Source organism: Petaurus breviceps, unplaced genomic scaffold (assembly GCF_028583685.1).
Source record: "Petaurus breviceps papuanus isolate PSGF00001 unplaced genomic scaffold, PetGlider_PUasm1.0 174, whole genome shotgun sequence".
Classification (NCBI taxonomy): domain Eukaryota; kingdom Metazoa; phylum Chordata; class Mammalia; order Diprotodontia; family Petauridae; genus Petaurus; species Petaurus breviceps.
Genome location: NW_027185761.1, coordinates 74,478,902 through 74,500,436, shown reverse-complemented (window position 1 = coordinate 74,500,436; position 21,535 = coordinate 74,478,902). Strand labels below are relative to the sequence as shown.

The 21,535-nt window shown below is 47.5% G+C and overlaps 1 protein-coding gene across 1 annotated transcript in view; it reads right to left on the bottom strand.

Moving 5' to 3' along the window:
• The window catches only part of AOAH (acyloxyacyl hydrolase), a 107,112-nt gene extending 93,507 nt beyond the window's left edge, over window positions 1-13,605 (bottom strand). The window contains exons 1-2 of the mRNA XM_069084584.1: window positions 13,021-13,605; window positions 213-308 (exon numbers count right to left, since the gene is read on the bottom strand). Coding sequence (XP_068940685.1) covers window positions 213-308; window positions 13,021-13,147 — 223 coding nt within the window. The 5' untranslated portion in view covers window positions 13,148-13,605. The remainder of the gene's footprint in view (window positions 1-212; window positions 309-13,020) is intronic.
• Window positions 13,606-21,535: the final 7,930 nt, after the last annotated feature.

The following is a 21,535-nucleotide window of genomic DNA, read 5'->3' as shown; positions in this document are numbered from 1 at the left end:
AGAGAGAGAGAGAGAGAGAGAGAGAGAGAGAGAGAGAGAGAGAGAGATCCTTCATGTGTTCCTTGCAGATCTCTCTGTTCTCCCTGGGATGGCTTCCTTAGGAGGCACAGGCAGCTGCCTGCCCCTTCCTTGGTAAGACCCTTTCCAGGCTAAGCCTCCAAGCCCAGAGCCCAAAGCCGCCTTGCCTGGGGCAGTGTGGGGTCCCTACTCACCAGGGAGGTAGCTGCACAGTCTTTCCATCTCCTCCCGCATGGTAGAGTTGTGAACTTGTACCAGCTGCTCCACTATGGACACCATCAGCACACATCCTGACAATGAACAAAGGACAGTTTTGTTCAGCTCGCACAGAGACCGGGCATCATCTTTCAATCAACAACCACTGGTTAAGCACTTGGGGGGGGGGGGCAGACACTAAGCTGGGCAATGGAGTTACAAAAATTCAGGCAAAACAAGGAAGTAGCTGGAAGAGTGGAGAAGGGAGTCAGAGCAGTGAATTAATGAGAGGAGCCACAATAAGTCTATGGGAGAGGCAGAGAGACAATGCCCGGAGCTCTCTGAGCCACCTTCAGGACTGGGCAAGGTCCCTCTGAGCCTAGAAGTCGGGGTGCCTTGGGCCAGAGGCGCCATCGCCAGATCAGAGAAACAGCTACGTCCCTGCTCCTCCTCCTCGCCCCTCACACACATGTTCCTTAGGCCACTTAAAAGAATCCAATGAATGAAGAAATCATTTATCTTGGTTTCTTTAATTTCCCCCTGAGCACACAATGATTCCTTCCCCATGGTAGCAATATATTACAGGTAGAAGACTATCTTTATTTCCCCCCAAAGACAGAGGGTGGAAAACAGGGGACTCACAGTGACTTACAAACAATCAATATCATCACCTTTTGCCTCCCACAAGTCTTACTTTCTCCCAGTGTCTTAAATCACTTCCCTCTGGACTTAAAACACCCTTCCCCCACTCCGGTGATTTGTATTCTCCTCAGAAGTGGAAGGGATTTAGTGTGAATGAGCTGGTTCCTGCCCCCTAGTATTCCGATCATTATCACTTTCTCTCCTGAGCCCTGGGGCATTTCCTACAGAATGAAAATGAACTTGGGGCTGCCAGAGGAGTAGCCCCTTCCTTTTGTGCCTCCTCTCTCCAAATAAACGGCAGTAAGATCAGAACTAAAAAAGTTCAAGGCTTTGGCTCCTGAATATTGTGGTTTGGTCTCTTGCTGCTGCTCCAGTTTCATGGCCAAGGGTCTCATCATCCTCGTCTCCCTAAGTCTGGTTCTGTTAGGAGCTCCCTCTCCTAGTTCTAGAAGCCTGGGCCCGCCCTCCCATGCTTGACTTTGGAGTTGCTAGAGGCATTCTTGAGGCTTATTTTGCAGCCTAGCATCTCCCCTTCTCTCACTAGAAGGCTGGGGTGCAGGAACTCCTTTCCCCTCTACTGGCTCTACAACGGAGGTCAAGTACAGTCACAAAGTGCTTCCTTTGTGTAGCCCTAGTCCTAGGTCCAGGTCCTCAGAATGCAGCACTCTGACTTCACCCTTCTCCTGACCAGTGCTGCCTTCCCTGGAGCTGTGTGTGTGTGTGTGTGTGTGTGTGTGTGTGTGTGTGACCACTTGGTACCTGGCCTGTGCTGATGCCCAAGTGTCACAGAGGGGTCAAAGCCCGGGCTCAGCTCTGTGGTCTCCTGTTCATGCTCAGCCTTTTCCAGATTTCTCTGACTAGGACAAAGGGGGCAGCTGCCACTGACCTCTGTTTTCTGGGGCCAACAGCTCTGGCTCATACTAGTCTGAGACAACAATGGTAACCGATATACAGCATTCCACGAAGGTCAGTTCATCCCCAATCCTTCCCTAAATCTCAGTCAGACTTCCACGCTGGTGAGCTCACAAGATTTTCCATCAGCTCCTGGAGTCAGGGGCTCTGGAGAGAAGCTGACCCTTGTTCATTGTCCAGCTGGCCCCTGTGATGGCTTCTCCCCATGACCTCATTGACTTTCATCTCCTGGCATTCTAGGCTCTTTGTTATGGGTCCATCACAGGAGAGGACTCCATAGCTGAACCCTGTGTTCCACAGCCAATGTCCTTTTCAGGCAAAGCAGTATGTTGTGCAGAAAACTGACCCGCTGTATCATCTGGGATCAAAGGAATGAGCTGGCTGCAGCCAGTCATCAGCGCCAGCCACTGCTGGGGGCTGACTTCAAGCAGCCTTATTGACAGGAAAATCTAGAGGGGACTTAATGGATGGGGACTGCAGAGATGGCCATCGGTGCAGATCGGGGAGATGTCACTGCAAATGCCATTGTCTGGGGACAGGAGGGAGTCATTGTGACTCTGGCTGGCCCCTGGATGACTGAGAGAGCTCTGTGTTCCAAATGACTGTGACTCCCCCCGAAAGCTCAGTGAACAGGCGTGTTCACAGCTTTTGACTGAAGTAGCAAATTGGTCCTTAAAAACCTATCACACATTTATACAGCAAATTAGCTTCTATAAAGCACAACGCACCATGAAAGGGGCAACGTGAATGTTAATCATTCCATTTACCACTGAGGAAGCCAAGCGGCTTCTCAGAATAATACTACAGCCCTCTAAGGTTTGTAAGGCACTCTGCAAACATCATCTCATTGGATCCTCACAGGTGGGCAACACTGAGGCACAAGGAGGGCCTACTTGCTCAGGGTCATCCAGCCAGGGAGTGTCTGAGGCTGGATTAGAACTCCTGGGTAGCAGCAGGGGCCCTTTGTAACTCCTTTTGTTATTTTGGGAAAGTAAACCTAGGGTTTTCTCCCAGAAGCTCCTCCCAACTCACTGGAGCCTTGGCAGGCTCCTCAGCTCTCCCAGATAAAAGTGGAGGGAGAATCATTCAGCAGATAAAAGGAAATGAGAGGAAGAGGTGGTGGCTTTGAAGGCCTTGGAGAGCCTTCTCTTTAATCCCTTTGCCTCATGTCACAGGAAAGACTATCAAAGGGGCTGGAACCTCCTCAGACCCTGGGCTCAGAGAAAAGCCAGTGAAGGGGCCCCTGCAAACCTCCTGCCAGGGGCAGGAGGCAGTGAGGGAGGGGCACATCTCCCTCATCCTATGGAAAGCTTGTTTGATTCCAGGCCAGTTGAAGGAGCATCTGGGTGTGTCTGCCAGGAAATGAGGAGGAGGAGAAGGAAGAGGAGGGAAAAAGGGGAGGAGGAGGCGGAGGATGAAGGAGGGGGAGGAGGAAGGAGGAGCCAACAGGTCCACAGCTCTGCCCCTGTGGGCAGAGGACTCTCAAGGGGCCAGGATGAGGTGCGTTTGATCTTGGGGAGTCACAGAACCAGGGGGGAGGTTTGCCTGGCACATGTGTCCAAGGAAAACTGCACACACATTAGAGTTGTTCTTCCAAGGGCCATCAGATGTGGGAAGAGATGAGGGGAAGCTTCCTATGATTATCAATGAAGAGCCATCGGTCATGATAATAACCCAAATGGAGCCTTCTGGCATCCATGTAAAAGAGTGCTTAGCTCTAAGAGATCAAGAGGTGGGCGTTTGGGGCCAGGAAGCTGGGGCTAAGCCTGTACAGACTGGAAGAGAATCCCATCAACCACCAAGACATGGCTCCCTTCCAGTGTAAGACCTTTGAATGCTTGAGGCAGATAGATGGTGCTAGATGGTCAGGAAGACCTGAGTTCCAATTCAGCCTCATGCTAGTTGTGTGACCCTGGATGACCCTGGATGAGTCACTTCACTTCTGCTTGCTTCAGTTTCCTTAATTGCAAAATGGGAATAATTATAGCACCTACCTCTCACATTTGTTGTGAGGATCAAATGGGATATTTGTAAAGGGCCTAGGGGGACTTCCTGTAGAAGATGGGGCTTGAAGGAAGTCCCAGTATTCCTAGGCTGAATAGTGGCGTGCCTCTGCCATTTCTGGGGAGTCACTTAGGCTGGGATTTTACAGGAACATAATGACTGATGAAGCTCTAGACTCCAGAGCTGTCCTGGACTCTCCCCTGGACTGGGGCACTCTGAGGACCACTTCACATGCCGTTCTCTCTCCTAGCTCCTCTTCTACCCTGGGGCCAGCTGGTCATCAGCTCACATAGATGTCTATGGAAGGGAGAGCCTGGACCACCATCATCATGCTGTTCAAATACATTCCCTAATTTGGTCTCCCCATTGCTGTGTCATTCAGTGTCTACCGTGGCTTAACAAGTCACTAACAAATAATAGCATTACCTGTCTCATGTAGGTTCCCTGGATGCAGGCAGTCTCCAGAGGGATGGACGCACCATAACTCATCATAAATGATCACGTCTTCCATCCCCATTGCCTTCTCTGTGCTGTGGCACCAAAAGCTAGATTTTGTGGGCTGATTGGAGACCCCCACACCCCTTAACATTGTTTTTATATAAAAATGTGTTTCAAATTCCCAACAACTCCGATACACCAATGAATCAGAGATCTCACCAATCCAGAAATTCCTTCCAATGATTCAATCACGTCCTATCTACGCCTGCTCAGCCTGTGCAACTCCTGGCTTTGTCCTCCTAGAAATCCATGTGGGTCTACCCAGTGTGTTTGACTCTCTCTTGTTCTCTGGACGTTGTGTGGATATCAGTGAGGCCCATGTAAACTCCTTGTGAGTAGGGATTTTCTCATTCTTGTACTCTATTTCCAGTACCTAGGACAGTGCCGGGAACATAGTACGTACTTGGTCTTGCTAGATGACTAACTCATCTCCCCACCCCCACCCTCAGCACCCCCTGCCCCCCCAGCCTACACTTTCTTTTGTGACATCTTACATCACTTTTCCTAAGTAACAGACAATTCTTTGCTTTTGATGTTCTCTCACTGCTTTGGGGGTGATTCTCAATTTCAGTTCTTCGAAGACTGGTGTTCTGTGACTCATAGCCATACAACAATGTTAGCACAATATTGGCATTAAGCAGATCAGATGGGTCTTTCAGAGAGAAACCTGGTATCATTGAAAACACTGAATAATTTCCTGAAGGTTATCCAGTCTTCAATTCTGCTCTCACCTCAGTTTCCATTTGCAGTATTTGTCTAAGAAGTACATACTATTAGACAAGCTCTATGAATTGAACAACCAATCACATATCAGAGTTTTCATTCACTTGGTTTTTCTCATGGGGATTGTTAGGTCTTTTGAGTGATTACAAATCTCATAGGAGACTCTACAGTATTCTTGAGCTTACTACAAACCACAGGATACCATCTGCAAACAGGGACTAGGTGACGCCTGAGGCTTTGAAACACATCACCTCCAGAAGCCAGCAACGACCCAATTTAGGCTGGATTGGCAAAGAATCACAGAACAATATTTGGCCTCTTCTGTCTGTAGCAAGACTGGGTGGGGGATGTTTGCAAGAGCTTTGTGGGGAACACAAGAAGACCATTTTGGCTGAAGTAAAGGAACCTTGATGGAAAGACAAGAAATGATACTGAAAAGAACAGGAGGCCAGAGGATTATCTGAGCGAATTTCTTTGATCCCATGTTAAGAAGTTAAGATTTGCTTATGTTTACTGACAGAGTGGTACTCAGTAATATTCTAGTATTCAGACATTATCAAGCAAATGTCAATCCAGGGTCGAGTCCATCTGACTTTGAAGAAAGCCGAAGCAGGTATCAGTGGACCTGGGAAAGGCAGTGGGGTGAGGCAGAGTCCTTCTTGGATGGCACATTGGTTTCTGGGTGCTTGAGATCAGTTGGACTGTTGAAGTACCTGTTATTTCACATCTTCTCCAAGCCAGGGCCCTGCAAGTACAATCCCATGGCCTCACTTCCTGTTTCCAGGTGATTAGAATAACCAGCCATTGATAGTTCCTTATGGCTTATTAAGTCTAAACTTTCCTCTTGTAAAATAAGTTTTGATTGTTGTGTTTTAATTTTTTATGTTACCATTGTTTCCCTCAGCCATCTTCCTGCTCGATGATCCTGAGGGCTATCCCACAGAGCAAACAGTGTTTTTTAAAGAAGAAAAAGAAAGGGAAAACAATCTAAGGAGCTGTGCAACATCCAACCCTCGTGGCCCTCCCTCCTTTGCAAAGGGGCCGAATGGGAGGGTCTTCTCATATCTCTTCTTTCAAGTCAGCCTTGTTCGTTATAATTTTGCAATTTCATCATTTTTTGTGGTTAGTCTTTACATTTGTGCTGTTGTAGTCGTGATGAATATTCTTTGCTGAACTCTGCTTTAAGTTAGTGCTTTCTTCACAGGGAGCCTAGGAGGCAGGTAGCACCCCATTGGACAAAAGAGGAAAATGAAACTCAGTCAGGTTAAGGGGTGTGTCTGCGGTCCAAGGGAGGATTTGAAGTCACGTATTTCTAACTGTAAGATCAGGCCCCTCAACTGCTTCCCCTGACCTACTTTCCCACCTATGCTGCAAAGGCCAGTTGCTGGGTAAACCACAAACACAGATTCTCAGTCTGTAAATTCTTCAAAGGTCATTGGGGAAAAGCATGCTGAGCTTTTCACATAAATAAATAAACTAACCAGCTGCTGAAAGGAGAGGATGTGCCATTAGTAACACGGACATATGGAAGATGACTTTTCTGTGTAAGATTTGGTGTCTGATATAGGACCTTTGAAGGAGAACATTTCCTCCCATTAGCTGTAGCTGTTTTGTTTCTTGATTTGGGCATGGCAATTTGAAGGATTTGGAAAGTGGCACGGGGCGGGGGGTGGGAGTCTGCTGGGAGAGGGGTAGGGATAGAAGAATATGACCCATACTTGGCATTTAGTTTGACATGAGTCTTAGTCTGTGGAAAATTTTCTCTACAAAAATGAGAGAAATAGTTTTAACAAGAAGTAATCTGTACTCTAAATAGGCCCTTAAGAACAGTACTGTCTCCATCTGCTTGATTAATTTTAACAAGCAATCATTTTTCATTGCCCAGAAGCGACCCCCAAAGTCACAGAATGGGAGTACTCGAGAGCTGGAAAAGCCCCCCTCCTCAATTTCTTATTGTCAATGTTAGGGATGCCCAGACTCATAGGGCATGCCATTGAGCATAGACCAGTCATGAAGCATGACTGCCTGACTGCCAGGAGAGCAATTGATGACCCCAAGCCCACAAAAGTTGCTTTAAAAAGATGAAGAGGTGGGGCTAGCCCTTTGCAGAGTATGAGAGAGAAGGCTAAGAGAGAAGGGCCCTCACAACCAACTGACAACAAGCCCTTGAAGAACCAGTAGGTAGAGGCTATATGGCTACCATCTTTAATGATTTGACCATGCTAGTGTATTGAGTGGGGCCTGCACATTTGGTGCTTTGTCTGGCAAGCCCACAGTCTCTGAAGTGTATCACTGCTAAAGCTGGGTGTATCCCATTTCCTATTCAGTGTAACATACATGCCCTGCCAAGGGCATGTGTCACTGGTGTTGGATAGTGTTTTCCCTGGCCTCTGGAGAGTGGACTACTATTCTGAGACCCTGTATCAAGGGTCAGAGTGAGTCTAATGATAGCCAAGACCCTGGATAGAAAAGGCCCATAATGGTAGAATGGTCTATCTTAGAAAACCAATGAATAGACAGAAATGAACTCTCAAAGAAAAATCCAACAACAGCAAAACCAGATGGATTTACAAGAAAATTCTACAAAACATTTAAATAACAATTAATTCTAATACTACATAAGCTACTAGAAAAAATAGGTAAAGAAAAAGATCCTTCCAAATTCCTTCTGAACCAAGGAGAGTCAAAACAGAGAAAGAAAACCAGGGGGAATCAAAACAGAAAAAGAAAACAAGGGGGAGTCAAAACAGAGAAAAAAACCGGGGAAAGTCAAAACAGAAAAAGAAAACTATAGGCCAATTTCTTTAATTATAAAGATGTAAAAAATTTTAAATAAAACACTAGCATGGAAACTACAACACATGCCAAATATGCAGTAGAGCAGGTGGCACAGTGGATAGAACTCTGGACCTTGGGTCAGTAAGACCTGAGTTCAAATCTGGCTTCAGATATTTACTAGCTGGGTGGCCTTGGCTTAGTCACTTAACCCTCATTTGCCTCAGTTTCTTCAACTGTAAAATGGGAACAATAATAGCACCTACCTCACAGGGTTTTTGTGAGGACCAAATGAGATACATTTTTAAAGTGTTCAACACAGTGCCTGGTGCATAGTAGGCATCATGTAAATGCTAGTCATTGATTGTGATGCTGCTGCTGCTGCTGGGTTTCTACCAATAAAGTAAAGTTGGTTCAATATTAGGAAACTATAAATATAATTGACCATATTAAAAACATAAGAGCAAAAGTCATATAAACATTTCAATAGATGCAGGAAAATCTTTTGACAAAAACACGACACCAATTTCTTTTAAGAACACTAGAAAGTATGTAGAACGTCTTTTAAAGTGTTCAGTAGCAACATCTAAAACCCAAATTAAATATTGTCTGTAATGGGGAAAAGCTAGAAGCCTTCCTGATAATATCAGGGGTGAAGCAAGGATGCCCACCATCACCAATGTTTTTCAATATTCTACTAGAAATACTAGCTTTAGCAATAATCCAAGAAAAAGAAATTGAAGGAATAAAAATAGGCAATGAAGAAACAAAACCATCACTTTTTGCAGATGATATGATGCTATACTTAGGGAATCCTAGAGAAACAACTAAAAAACTAGTCAAAACAATGAACAACTTTAGCAAAGTTGCAGGATATAAAATAAACCGACATCAGCATTTCTATGTATTACCAACAAAATCCAGTGGGAAGAGACATAAAGAGAAATTCCATTTAACATAATGACAGAAAGTAAAAAAATATGATTGGGTGTCTGCTTGCCAACACACACAGTAACTACATGAACACAATTACAAAACACTTTTCACATAAATAAAGACAGATCTAAACAACCTGAGAAATATTCATTGCCAGTAGGGAGGCTGAGCCAATATGATAAAAATGATGATGCTCCCTAAACTACTTAATTAGTTTCATACCGATCAAACTAACAAAAATTACATTCTAGAACCATAGAAATAATTACAAAATTCATCTGGAGGAATACAAGGTCAAAAATATCAAGGCTTTTTTGGCAACATGGCAAATGTGAGGAGAAAAAAGAATATCAAGGGAATCAATTTTAAAAAGCAGGAAGGAAAGCAGCCTATCAGTACCATGTCATACACACACACACACACATATACATATTTTATTTCCCCCCAATTACATGTTAAAACAGTTTTTAGTGTCACATCTTAAACTGTACTATGAGCTATCACCACCAGAACAGTTGGTAGTGGGTAAGAAATAGAAAGACTGATCAATGCAATAGATGAGGTACACAATATATGGAAGCAAATGGCCACAGTGACCTAATGTTTGATAAACCCACAGATCCAAGCTACTGGAGCAAGAACTCACTATTTGACAGAAACTGTTTGGAAAATATTCTGTCAGAAACTAGGTCTAGGTCAACATCTCACACCATATCCCAAGGTAAGTTCAAAGAGGGTGTAGGATTCAAGCATAAAGAGGGACATCATAAACAAATAAAAGGAGCATGTAAGAAATTGCTGACAGATCTATGGCTAGGGGTAGAGTTTGCAGGAGATAAAATGGATTATTTTGATTATGTAAAATTAAAAAGTTTTTGCTCAAACACAATCAATGCACTAAAATAAGAATCAGAAAATTGGGGAAAATATTTGCAGCAAATTTCTCTGATAAACATCTCATTTCTAAGATGTATAGGGAATTGAGTCAAATTGATAAGAATAAGATCCATTTTCCAATTGATAAATGGTCAAAGGATATGAATAGGCATTTTTCAAAGGAATAAATCCAAGCTATTAATAGCCATATTAAAAAATACTTGAAATCACTAGCAATTAGAGAAATGCAAATTAAAACAATGCTGTAGTACAAACCCACACTCATCAGATTGGTTAACATGACAGAAAAGAAAATGATTAGTTCTGTAGGGGATGTGGAAAAATAGGGATGTTAACTCAGTGTTGGTGGGGTTGTCAGCTAGTCCAGTCATTCTGCAGAACAATTTGGAACTATGAGCAAAGGGCTATAAAATTGTGCGAATCCTCTGACCTAGCAATATCACTCCTGGGTCTGTATCCCAAGGAGATAAAAGGGGAGAGTGACCCATATGCACAAAAAAATTTATAGTAGTTCTTTAAATGGTGGCAAAGAACTAGGGGACGCCCGTCAATTGGGAAATGGCTAGATGACTAAGTTATTACTGTGTTGTAAGAAATGATGAAGGGGATGGTTTCAGAAAGAACTGGAAAGACTTATATGAATTGATGCAAAGCGAAGCTGGCTAAACCAAGAGGACATTATACACCTCACAGCGGAGTTACCATGATGATCAATGGTGAAAGATCGTAACAATGAACCAAGACAATTCCAAAGGATTCATGATGAAAAGCTCTCTTCCAGAGAGAACTGAGGGACTCAGAGGGCGGATCGAGGTGTTTTTTCTTTCCTTTCCTTTCTTTCTTTTTCTCTATTTTTGGGACATGGCTAATATGGGAACTTGTTTTGCATAACTATACACATGTGTATTTGTTTTTCTTACCTTCTTAATGGGTGGGGGAAGGAGAGGAGGGAGGGAGAGAATTTGGAACTGAAAACAAAATGAAATGGAATTTAAAAATAACAAACATGGGATGGGGAGAGGGACAAAGGCAGCCACATCTTTCCCTTCCTAGACCTGACTAGCTGTGGACCATGTGTCTTTGTTGGTCCTGCTGAATGACTGTGAAATGGAGGAGACAAGCATGTGGCCAAGCATTACTTTAATCCTCTGTGTGGGGAGTTCAGAATTTCACTGGGAAGTGAGAGGCAGCTGGTGGCAGCTGGCTCCAGGGGGCCCAATAGTCCTCCATTCTCCCCAGAGACCCACAGAGATGGACCCCCTCAGGCCATACCTCATCACAGCTGTGGTCATATCACACAGGAGAGAGGCAAGCCCCAGGCCCTACCCAGCACTGGCCACTTCCTCACTCCCTTAGTCCCACCTGCTCCCAGTAATAAGAGTTGGCCCCACTTTTCAGTGGGAAGAATCTCCCTGCTCCTGATATTGGCTCAAGGACAGCTTCTTAGGCACTGAGTCCATTAGAAGCCCATCCAAGCAGACATCCATTAATGACTGACTCGTCTCGGCTTCGATCACTCATCCAGCTCTGAATCCATTAGATGCTCTAAGACTTCAGCAGCTTGGGGCAGGGGAAAGAGCCCAGGATGTGGAGTTCTGGGACCTGGGCTTAAGTTATGGCTTTGATTTTTGCTCCCTGTGTGATTCTGGGCAGGTCAATTAATGCCTGTAGGTCTGTTTCTTCATCTGTAAAATGGGTATGGGAGGTGGACTAGATGACCTCCCCAATCTTTTCCAGGCCTAAATCAGTGAACCTCCTTTCGTCTAGTCCATGAAGCAAGTACCAAAGTCTGGGGCTAGTGCTCAGTCTCCGTTCTGCCAGACATTCACAGAGTGGAAGATCACAGAGCCTGGTTTCTCCTTGTTTGGGGGAGAATGACACAAGATCTCCCAGTACTGAAGCCCCACAAACACTCGGTGTTGGCCTTGGCTTCCTTCCTTTCCAGGCTTGGAGGGGCCCCCTGGGCCCAGTTGGCAGGCCCGGGAGCCAGGAATCTCTCCCACCCTGGGTGATCAGTCTTGGAAAGAAGATTTGACATGTGTGTGTGTGTGTGTGTGTGTGTATGTGTGTGTGTGTGTGTGAAATGCCTTTGTTTGCAAATGTCTCCATGAGGCTTTGGAAGGTGGGGAAAGGCAGGGAGCAAAGGGGACATCTTGAGAACCCCAGGGCCTGTGTGAAGATGACTCGTGGCCAAGCTGGATGGACATTCAGCGCTGGACTCCATCAGCCACACCCCAAGAGACAAAAGCCCCCAGCCCAGCCCAGTCATGGCTCAGGACTGACCACCCAGAGGTTTATGTGATGCTCTCTTTATAACAACATCGAAGCTTTGGTAGAGTGTCATTAAAACAGAGGCTTAGAGAGCTTGAGCGACTCCTCCATTATCATGCAGCCAGAAAGTGAAGGAGGGGGGTGTGAGGTGGCATGCCACAGACTCAGAGGGCCCTCGAACTTCACAGATGAGAAAATAAAGGGTCAGAAGCTTAACCGACTTGCCTGGAGTCAAAATATGGCTAAGAGACGGGATCTGAACCCAGGTCTTGCTGATTCCAAGTTCATTACATGATGGTCTCTCTCAAGTTCCCTCCTTTGGGCCTCAGTTTCCTTCTCTGTAAAATGAGGCTGGAGGAGGGGCCCCTTTATGACCCCAGAAGCCCCCCCCCAGCTCCGTGTCCTCTGCCCCCGCTGCTGGGAGGTCCTGGCTGGCACCCTCTGGCCACTGCCAGGTGCTCCTGGAGTCTTGGGCTGAACCTCCAAGTGCCTTCTCTCCTGGTGCCTGTGGGTGCTGATAGGGGCCCAGGAAGGGGCCAGAAGTTCTGCATAAGGCTCAGCGTGAGCATGCAAAAGAGAACCTACCCTCACCTCCATGACCTACTGTAGCAGCAAGCACCCCAAGTGCATCCTCAGGGTTTGCTGCCCATACAGGTTCTTGGATCTGCTTTGTTAAAGGAAAGCAACTCAAAATGGGTTAACAAGCTTACTTCAATCAGTCAGACATATATCGTTTACCTTGTTCAGGGGAAAAAGGTCAGCACCCCAAACTTCAAAATATACAGACAGAATTATCAAGACATTAACAGATCAAGTAGACAGCTTTCCAAACTGTCCAACCATTACATCCATACCCAGTCAACATCTGGGTTTCCACATCTGGGTTTTTCAAAGCCGGGGGACTCTCAACAACGGCTTCCCAGAATTCAGATCAAATCACAGAACACTTCTCAAAGTGAGTCCCAAAACAAAGCTACACATCAGGGCTTATATAGCCTTCTCCTGGCTCAGAGAATGTAACAACCTTATTGACCCACTGGCCAATCAAGAAGTATCTACTGAAAAACAAGCCTCCCACCCCAGGCTTCAGGTGCACTTTAGCCTAGGGGCAGGGAAGATCTTCCAAATTTGCATTCCCATTACACCTACCTACACAGGCATGTCCATCGGAGAGCAGGGGGCCGGCTGGGTGCTTGGGAGCCGAAGAGGAGGAGCCGGGTGGGGAGAAGAGGAAGAGGAGGGAAGCCAGGAGGAGGCCAGGCCAGGAGCTCTTCATCCCAGGACAGGAGCTGTGGACCCACGACAGCCACACTCTTCAGTTCACCAAGAACTGGGGAAGGCAGGGCACACACACACACACATAGACATCGCACACGCAGACATACACACATACGTCTACACAATCCACACACACACAGCCCATGCAGGCACACTCACACACATAGGTTCACACACACACACACACACACACACACCCCAAGTTTCACAGGAAGAGACGACCCAGGGCAGATCTACTTTCTTCCTGGGGACAAGACAGGCACAGGCCACTCCCACCCCAGCACGTTGCTTCCTGGCCTTTGAGGGACAGCAAGGCCTCCCTGGACTTCAGGTCGGGGCAGAGATGGGGGCCTGCCTCTCTGGCTGGGCAGAGTCCAAAAGCCACTGAGACAGAGGAAGGCAGCAGCTAGAGTCCTTCCTGAGCCCGTGACCAGAAGTTCCAGGGCTTTTCAGAAGAGTTCATGGGGGTCACACTGGGCACCCCTTTTTCCTGTCTTGCAAAACAAGTCACAGGGGAACCCCGAAGCCCCCACCCCCAAGCAGCCTCTTATTAAGTGGCTCGGCCTCAGCTTCCTCTTTGGGGAGCCACGATCTGGCTTTCAGATTTGCAGCAGCAATCCTGGAGCTTCCCCTTCCCAGCACCCTCCAACGTGAACCTTTCCTACATCTGGCTCTGATGAAGCTGGTCTTTTCTGCAGGGAGGCGGCTGGCCAATGTGCAGACCCAGGCTTCTCAAGCCCTTTCGTTTCAAGCAGGGAGGAAGCCGATGGCTTGTGGCCCCGGGCAGGCCCAGTCGGGGAAAAGGCTCAGAGGGCACAGAGCCTCTGAACTCCAGGTTTGCTGAGGAGGTGAGCTCAGCTCAGGGGCCCTCTCCTCATCCAGCTCAATGACTCTGTCATGATCTCCCTACAGTGTGAGTGTGTGTGTGTGTGACTTTAAAAAATCTCTGAGCCCAGGGAGCTGATGATTCCTCCTCTGAAGATTAGATCTGAATATCCTGTCACCCCTCTACCCACCCTAAGTCACTGCAATGGGTTCATTGACTCTGAGCAGGCTTCTTTTTAGAAAGAGAGAGAGAGAGAGAGAGAGAGAGAGAGAGACACACACAGAACTGGAGACACACACACAGACACAGAGACAGAGACAGAGAGACAGAGAAATAGAGAGAAACAGACACACACCCATATATACACATACACAGACAGAGACACAGAGATGGAGAGACAGGTGGGGGGGGGGAAGCAGAGAGATACAGAAAAAGATACACACATACACACACAGAGATGGAGAAAGAGCTAGAGAGAGTGTGAGGGAGAGAGAGGGGCGGGAGAGAGGGAAGGAGGAGGGAGGGAGGGAGGAAGAGGAGAGGAGAGAGACAGAGAGTTAGAGAGACAGAGACAGAGACTGAGTTCTGGCAGGAGCCAAGGCTGGCAGGGTCAGTGGAAGCTGGGGGTGCAGCCAGCAGGGGGATGCAGGAGAGAGTGATCAGAGCTCTCACCCAGGACAGGAGTGGACACAGGGTCAGTCTCTCTTTGCACAGGCAGCCAGGCTTGGTCTGGGCACAGGTTCTGTTCAAACATATCAGAAAACCCATCTCTGATGAGCTTGCTGTGGGTATCAGACTTTACAGATCACAGACCAGAGCTGGAAGGCACCTCAGAGTTTATCCAGTCCAACTCCCTCTCCATTTTCCAGATGAGGAAACTGAGGCACAGAGAAGTTTGGTGACTTTCCCAGGGTCTCACAGGCAGACAGGAGTAGAGCCTGGATATGGACAAAAGTCCTTTAGCCACAAGGCCAGGACTCTACCTTCCTCTAGGTCCCAGATTCTGGGGCCTGTGCTTTGGCCTCGAATAATGAGAGGGGGAAGGGATGGCAAAATCTCCATCCCCTCTGGTAAAGCCAGGCCAAGGTTCCTCTTCTCCTCTCCTGCCTGTTCCCACTCTTGCCAGGCAGAGGCCCTGGGAGACGGCTCTTGCCCTTTCTCTGGGATTGGCTTCAATCCAAGCCACATGATCACAGATTTAGGGCCAACCCAAGCCAACCTCTTATTTTACAAATGAGTAAACTGAGCCCCAGAGAAGACAGTGGCTTGTCCAAGGTCCTACAGTCAGGATTTGAACCCAAGTCTATTCCACAAATATTTGTAAGAGGTCTGTTGTGTGCAAAGCATTTCTTTCCTTTCTTTCCCGGGTGGGGAAAAAGAAGCAGAAAACTGTGGAAGGGGAAGGAAGAACAGCCTATGGGGACATTCCCCTTCTGTTTTGCCCCTTCCCTCTTTCTCACAGCCCCTGGGCCCAGGCTCCTCCTTCCTGGGATTTCCCCCTTTGTTGTGTACCCCATGACGTCACCCACTCACCCCACTTCTGCCTGCCCTGGGCCAGGGTGCATACATCTGCAATGACTGCTGACATTTCTCAAGCACTCATAGGTTTACAACACACTTAGGGCATAACTCACAGAGGCTTAGACATGGGCTGAGGGTGGGGAGAGTGGACCCAAGGCCGTCCCTCTGCCATCCCACCCTGTTCCTTCTGTGCTCAGGGGCCTGAGGAGTACCAGGCCTCCCCAACTGAGCAGGAATCTGAGAGCCTTTGCCCATCTGGACAGGGAAGAAATGATATTTGATGACACAGATTGTCTAAAAACAGTGCATTCATTCAATGTAAACCAGGAATTTAGCACATGCTCAGTCTTCTATTTTCTCTTGGCTCCTTAACAAGTCTTTGGGAAAAATGGATGAATTTTTAATGAGTTTTGATGGCCCTGTTCTTAGGCTGAGAGTTCTAATTAATCTTTAACATGGAGGAAACCTGATTGAATGGATAAGTGCTCACATGTTGGATCACAGAGTTTAAGAGGGAGTGTGTAGGAGGGAGGGCCTTCATGTCTGAAAAAAGTAGGAATCATGGAGAGGTGGCCTCGGACTGGGGGGACCTTTGTGCCAACACGTCTTTGATGGCATCTTTTGGGGCTCCTCAGCTCAGCTGCATGCTCAATCCCCCAGGCCCACTTTGGCTGGAGAGTACCCAGAGCCCGTGGACTCTCTTCCCAACTGTCACTGATCAAGCACCATCTCCCTGTCATTGCTTCCCAAGGAACATGACGCCGTATCATCTGCCCTGCAACCTTTCGACCCTAAGGACCTCTGGGCCTTCCCATTGACCATGAAGGGGAACCCTCCTACATGTGTTGCCTCCTCTAACAAACTCCTTGAACTCCAGGAGAGCTGGGCCTGTCTCAATGTATCCCCAGAGCTTGGGACAGATCTCTGCCCAGGGCAGGGACCTTCGCCGTGTCATTCCATTCCGTCGGGACACTCTCAGTATCTTGGAAGGTGTTCCAAGTCTCTGGGCCCCTGAGGAAAGGCTGCTTGGAGACCATCCCCAGACTTTACCCCGGTATGTTTAGGAGACCCCCTGTTCTAGCACCTGCCTGAGTAGGAGTAAAATGGTCTAAGACAAAGGAGGGGGAGGGCTTTTAAGATCTTGCTTTTAAGAAAAGTTTGCTGCAGTGAATAGAATGTTAGTCTTGTAGCAGAGAAGCCTAGATTCAGTTCCCACCTCAGACATTTACTGTGTGACCCTGTCAAGTCATTCTACCTTTCTAAGCATCAGTTTCTTCTTCTGTAAAAAGGATAATGATAGACTCTACCTCACAAAGCCATCGAGGGACCAATGAAGTAATGTGAGGCCTTGGGAAAAGGGCTTTCAAGTGATCTAGCAATGTTAGCTGTAACATCACGTTCCTCAGGGACAGAGACCTTGGGTTCTCCCTTTGTACCCTGGCACAGAAGGAACTCGTGGGTTACTTCTGATGTCTAATAGGAATTTCTCTCACATCAGAACCTATTTCTATTGGAACTAGAACTGGGGTAGCATCCTCAGGTAAATTAATCCCCTCCAATTCAATAAAACCCTAATTAATCCCCTTTTGTGTGTGAGGCTCTGGACTGGGCAGGACCGATAACAGCAGGCATTTCTGTAGTGCATGAAGGTTCATGCCATGCTTTCTACACATCAGCTCATTCGAGTCTCGCAATAATCCTGGAAGGGTGGTGCTGTTATAATCCGCCTCCTACAGATGAGGAAATCCAGGCAGCAGGAGGTTAAGTGACTTGCTCAAGGTCACAAGGAAGCCTTTCTGACTCCAAGTCCATGATGTGAGATTCACATGAACCCACAGACTCTCCTCTCGAATTGTTTATAGTCCAACATTGAGAAAAACACACGAGAAATAATGAAACAAAGCAAAGTGCTCGGAGATACTCGAGAAAGGAGAGATTTTCCCACCAGGAATAAAGGGGAAGTTTTGTAGCGCGTCTAAGCGCTGACTTGGGCCTGGAAAGAAGGGAAAGATTTCAGGGGAGGTGTGTGTATTTGTGGGCGGTGTCATGCCTGCAATGGGACACAGCAAGAGCAAAGGCTTGGAGGTGGGAGATGGACTGATAACAGGCAGTGAAGAGCAGCCCCATCTAGCTGGAGTGGGCAGGGTGGAGAGGGGATTATCCCAGAGCCGTGGAATCACAGAAGTTCGGAGTTGGGAGAGACCTACAAGACTCTGCTTGTTTTGCAGGCTGGTCTGGGGTCCCCTGGAGGAGAGCCTTTGGCCCTTGAGTCAGTAAGCACCTACTATGGGCCGGGCCCTGTGCCAATCCCGGGAATAGGCAGTCAACCTCCACTTCAAAGGAACACACAGTCTAACAGGGAGCACGACATGGGAAAGACCAAAGTACAAATAAGCTATAGAAAGATCAGCTGGGCATAACTCCCAGAGGGCAGCAGTGTCAGGGATCTGCAAGGGCTTCTTGTGCCTGGGGTAGAAGGCAGGGAAGCCAGGAAGGGGGAATGAAGAGAGGATTCTAGGCCTGGGGGCAGCCAGGCACCAAGCCTGACCACAAACATGGTCAGTGGGACCTGAACAAAGGGGCAGAGGAATGGGCACAGGCTCTCCCTGGCAGGGGGGCCAACCCACTCCAATAGGGCCTGGGGGACTTACATACCCTCTGCTTTGTTGTCAGAGGAATCCCAGGTGACTTTCTGAGCCCAGGGGTTGGGGTATGGGGTGAGGAGCTGTCAGAGAAGCAGCTGATTATGGAGAAACAGGAACAAAGGCCAAGTCTGCATGTGGAAGTGGAAGAGAGAGCCTGCTCCTGTTTCTTCCTTCCATCTTTCCAGCCCCAAGGACCCCCAATCTCTATCTCAGTTATCGCAGTCCCACCACTCACAAACTGTCTACACTGCCAGTCCCACAGAGTAGAGCTGCTAGAAAGGAAGTGATCACAAAGGCCTCAGAAATGATTTAAAAATACATTTTTTTAAATATAACAAGCATTTATTTTTTCTCTCTCTCCTCCCTATTAGGAAAATAAAAGGAAAGTAAAGCTGAGCCCTGATGACAAACTTACAAAACAAACTCGCGCTTTGGTTGCATCCGACCAAGTGTCTCCTTGGGCTCTTGAGGCCCTGCCTTCTCAGGAGGAGGCAGCTGGACTCTCATGGCACTCCAGGGTCATGACAAGGCACTGCTTCATCACAAGTCAACACACAGAGGAGGGTGGTGCCCAGGAGAGGGCCCCTTGGTCCTCAGAGTCACTGGGGGAGCCCAGGAGAGCTCTGGGGATGCTTGTTCCAATTTCTGCTCTCATCGTTGAGCCTTGGGTCTTGAAGCAAGGTGACATCTTCAGTTAGGGCTCTAGGCAGCACCCTGGAGGAATGGGGGGGGTCCGCTAATGTGATTAGGTCAAGCTCCTGGTAGGGTGAGTTCCCCTAAGACTGTTGTCTGTGTTCATTCATTTCAGTTATGTCTGGTCTCTGTGACCTCATTCGGAGTTTTCTTGGCAAAGATACTGGAGAGGTTTGCCGTTTCCTTCTCCTGCTCATTTTACAGATGAGGAAACTGAGGCAAACAGGGCAAAGTGACTTGCCCAGGGTCACACAGCTAGTAACTATCTGAGGCCAAATTTGAACTCAGGAAGATGAGTCTTCTTAGGCCCTAGCACTGTATCCACTGTGACACCTAGCTGCCCCATTTGGTGCAGTACCAAAGCTAAAAATGGGGTGGGGTGGTTTGCACCCATCTTTATACAGGGGCAGCAAGTGGAACCAGTTAATTTTGTTCTGGTTCATGCTCACAGAACCAAAGTTGGGGGGCGGGGTGAGGGGGAAAGACAATGTATCTGCCAGCAAGGTGGTAAGCTAGGATGAGATACCTGGAGAGTGGGAGTAAAGTGAGGCATAGTGGTCTGGGCTTTTTGGAAATACTCCAGGCTGCACAGTCACTTATTAGGACAGGAGGCAGGGCAGGGCAGAAGTTTTTCTCCAGAGGCAAAGGTTTGGAGGAAGAAATGGTCGCAAATTAGGGAATAAAGTTTTGTGATGTGCATGAATGCAGTTGAGTGGCTTCTCTGGGGCCAAGAAGGAGAAACCAAATCCCCTTTGCATGTGGTAGCCCTATAAATACTTCATCATCATCTTATCTTCAGACTTAGAGCTAGAAGGGGCATTCAAAGAGCCTTCATCCATCCTCAGCATTTTCCAGATGAGGAAACTGAGAACCAGGGGAAGTGACTTGTCCAAGGACACAATCTAGTCCCAGGCTCTTGTGACAAATCCAGAATTCTTTCCACAGCATCTCACTCCCCTACGCTTCATTTCTACAGCTACCATCCTTTCGACTGGTCCTCACATGCCCTCCTGCGGAGGTCCTTCATTTGATCAATGTTCTTCCTAGAACCCGGTGCCCAGAACTGAGCCCAACTCTCTAGGTGTGCCTGCCTCTCCATGCAGGTGAAGATTTCATTGGCGCTCCTGGAAACCATGCCACACTGTTGGCTCAGGCGGCATTAAATCCCCACTTAAGTCCACTAAAACCCCCAGATCTTTTTCATGCTGTCTGGTCATGCCTCCCCCATCTTGTAAATGAAACACATTATATTCATCCCCAATGGATTTCATCTGACTTGATTTGGTTCAGTGTTTCAGCCTGTCAAAATATTTTTCAGTCATGACTCTGCCATCCAGTGTGTTAGCTCTCCCTAACAGCATTGTGCTGTCTTCACACTGGATGAGTCTGTCATCCCTGCCTTTATCCAAACTACTGAATAGCATGGGACCTCACCCAAATCCCTGGGGCACTCTCTTAGAAATCTCCAAGCAGGACATCGAACCCTTCTTCGGCTCTGGTCATTCAACCAGCTCCTAATATACCTCCCTTTACACTTGTTTAGCCCTGTGTCTCTCTACTGTTTACAAAAGACTAGCTTGAGAGAGCACATCAAGGTCAGTCACATACAAAGACAGCATCCATCCATAAAGGAGACGTGCTTGGTGCCCTGTAATCTCTCTTTGTGGGTGCTGCACTGGCTTTTTGTGATCACTGCTTCCTTTTCTAGATGTGCACTAAATAGCCCTTTAATGAAGTCAAAGTCTCGTTTACTGAATGTTGGGATGCAGATCCCATTCTCTTCCCTCTATTTTGAAGACAAGGACTTGCACTTGCCCTTCTTCAGTCCTGTGGCCCTTCTCTTGTCTCTGTGATCTTTCAGATACAATGACAACGGCCCAGCAGTCACCTCTACTCCCATCCTTCAGGGCTCCCAGATATGGTGAACCTGAGGGTGGGGCCTCAAATTCATGACCTGAAGTCACGTGTTATCTCCCTCCTCTTCAGCCTCCATTGATCCCCATTTTTCTTCCTTCCCACTCTAAAGACTATTCTCCTTGGAAGAGAAAACCAAGAGAATGCGTGAAGGAGTTCTCCCTCCTCCTTCACCTGTTATGGTCATGCTAGCCAGCCTGCTTTAGAGGGAGGGAGAACCCCTCCAGGGCTGTTCACTCTTCTCCCAGAGGCTGCCTCTCAGGTCTTCTCCTCCTTCATACCCACTGCCATGCCCAGGGATGTGCCCCACCCCCTCCCACTCCCCCCATCAGTAGGAACTGTCTTATGTTCTTGTTTTTGTACCTTCAGGGTTTAACACTATGCCTGGCATACAGCGGACACTCCACAAACCCACTTTCTGCCTACATCTTACCACCTATCTACTTATCCAGCTTCATCATCATCTCCTATGAACCACCAAGGGTCTCAAGGAGGGGGGAGATTTCCAAATAATGGGAGAGATCACAGATGGTATTATAAACTATCCAAGAAAGGGGACAGAGGAGGCATAAACAACCAAGCCTATTGTTCTTCTCCCCAAAACCTTCTTGAAAACAGTTAATGCCTACATCCAGGGCATCCTTGATGTAGGAGACAGTTGTCCACAAAAGACCATCAGTCATTTGATTAAGCTGCAGTGAGTACCAGATTCCATGGAATTTCTTGCTTGTGGTGTTCATGCATGCATTTGACTTGGTAGAGCAAGACACAGCCTTTCTGGCTCCCC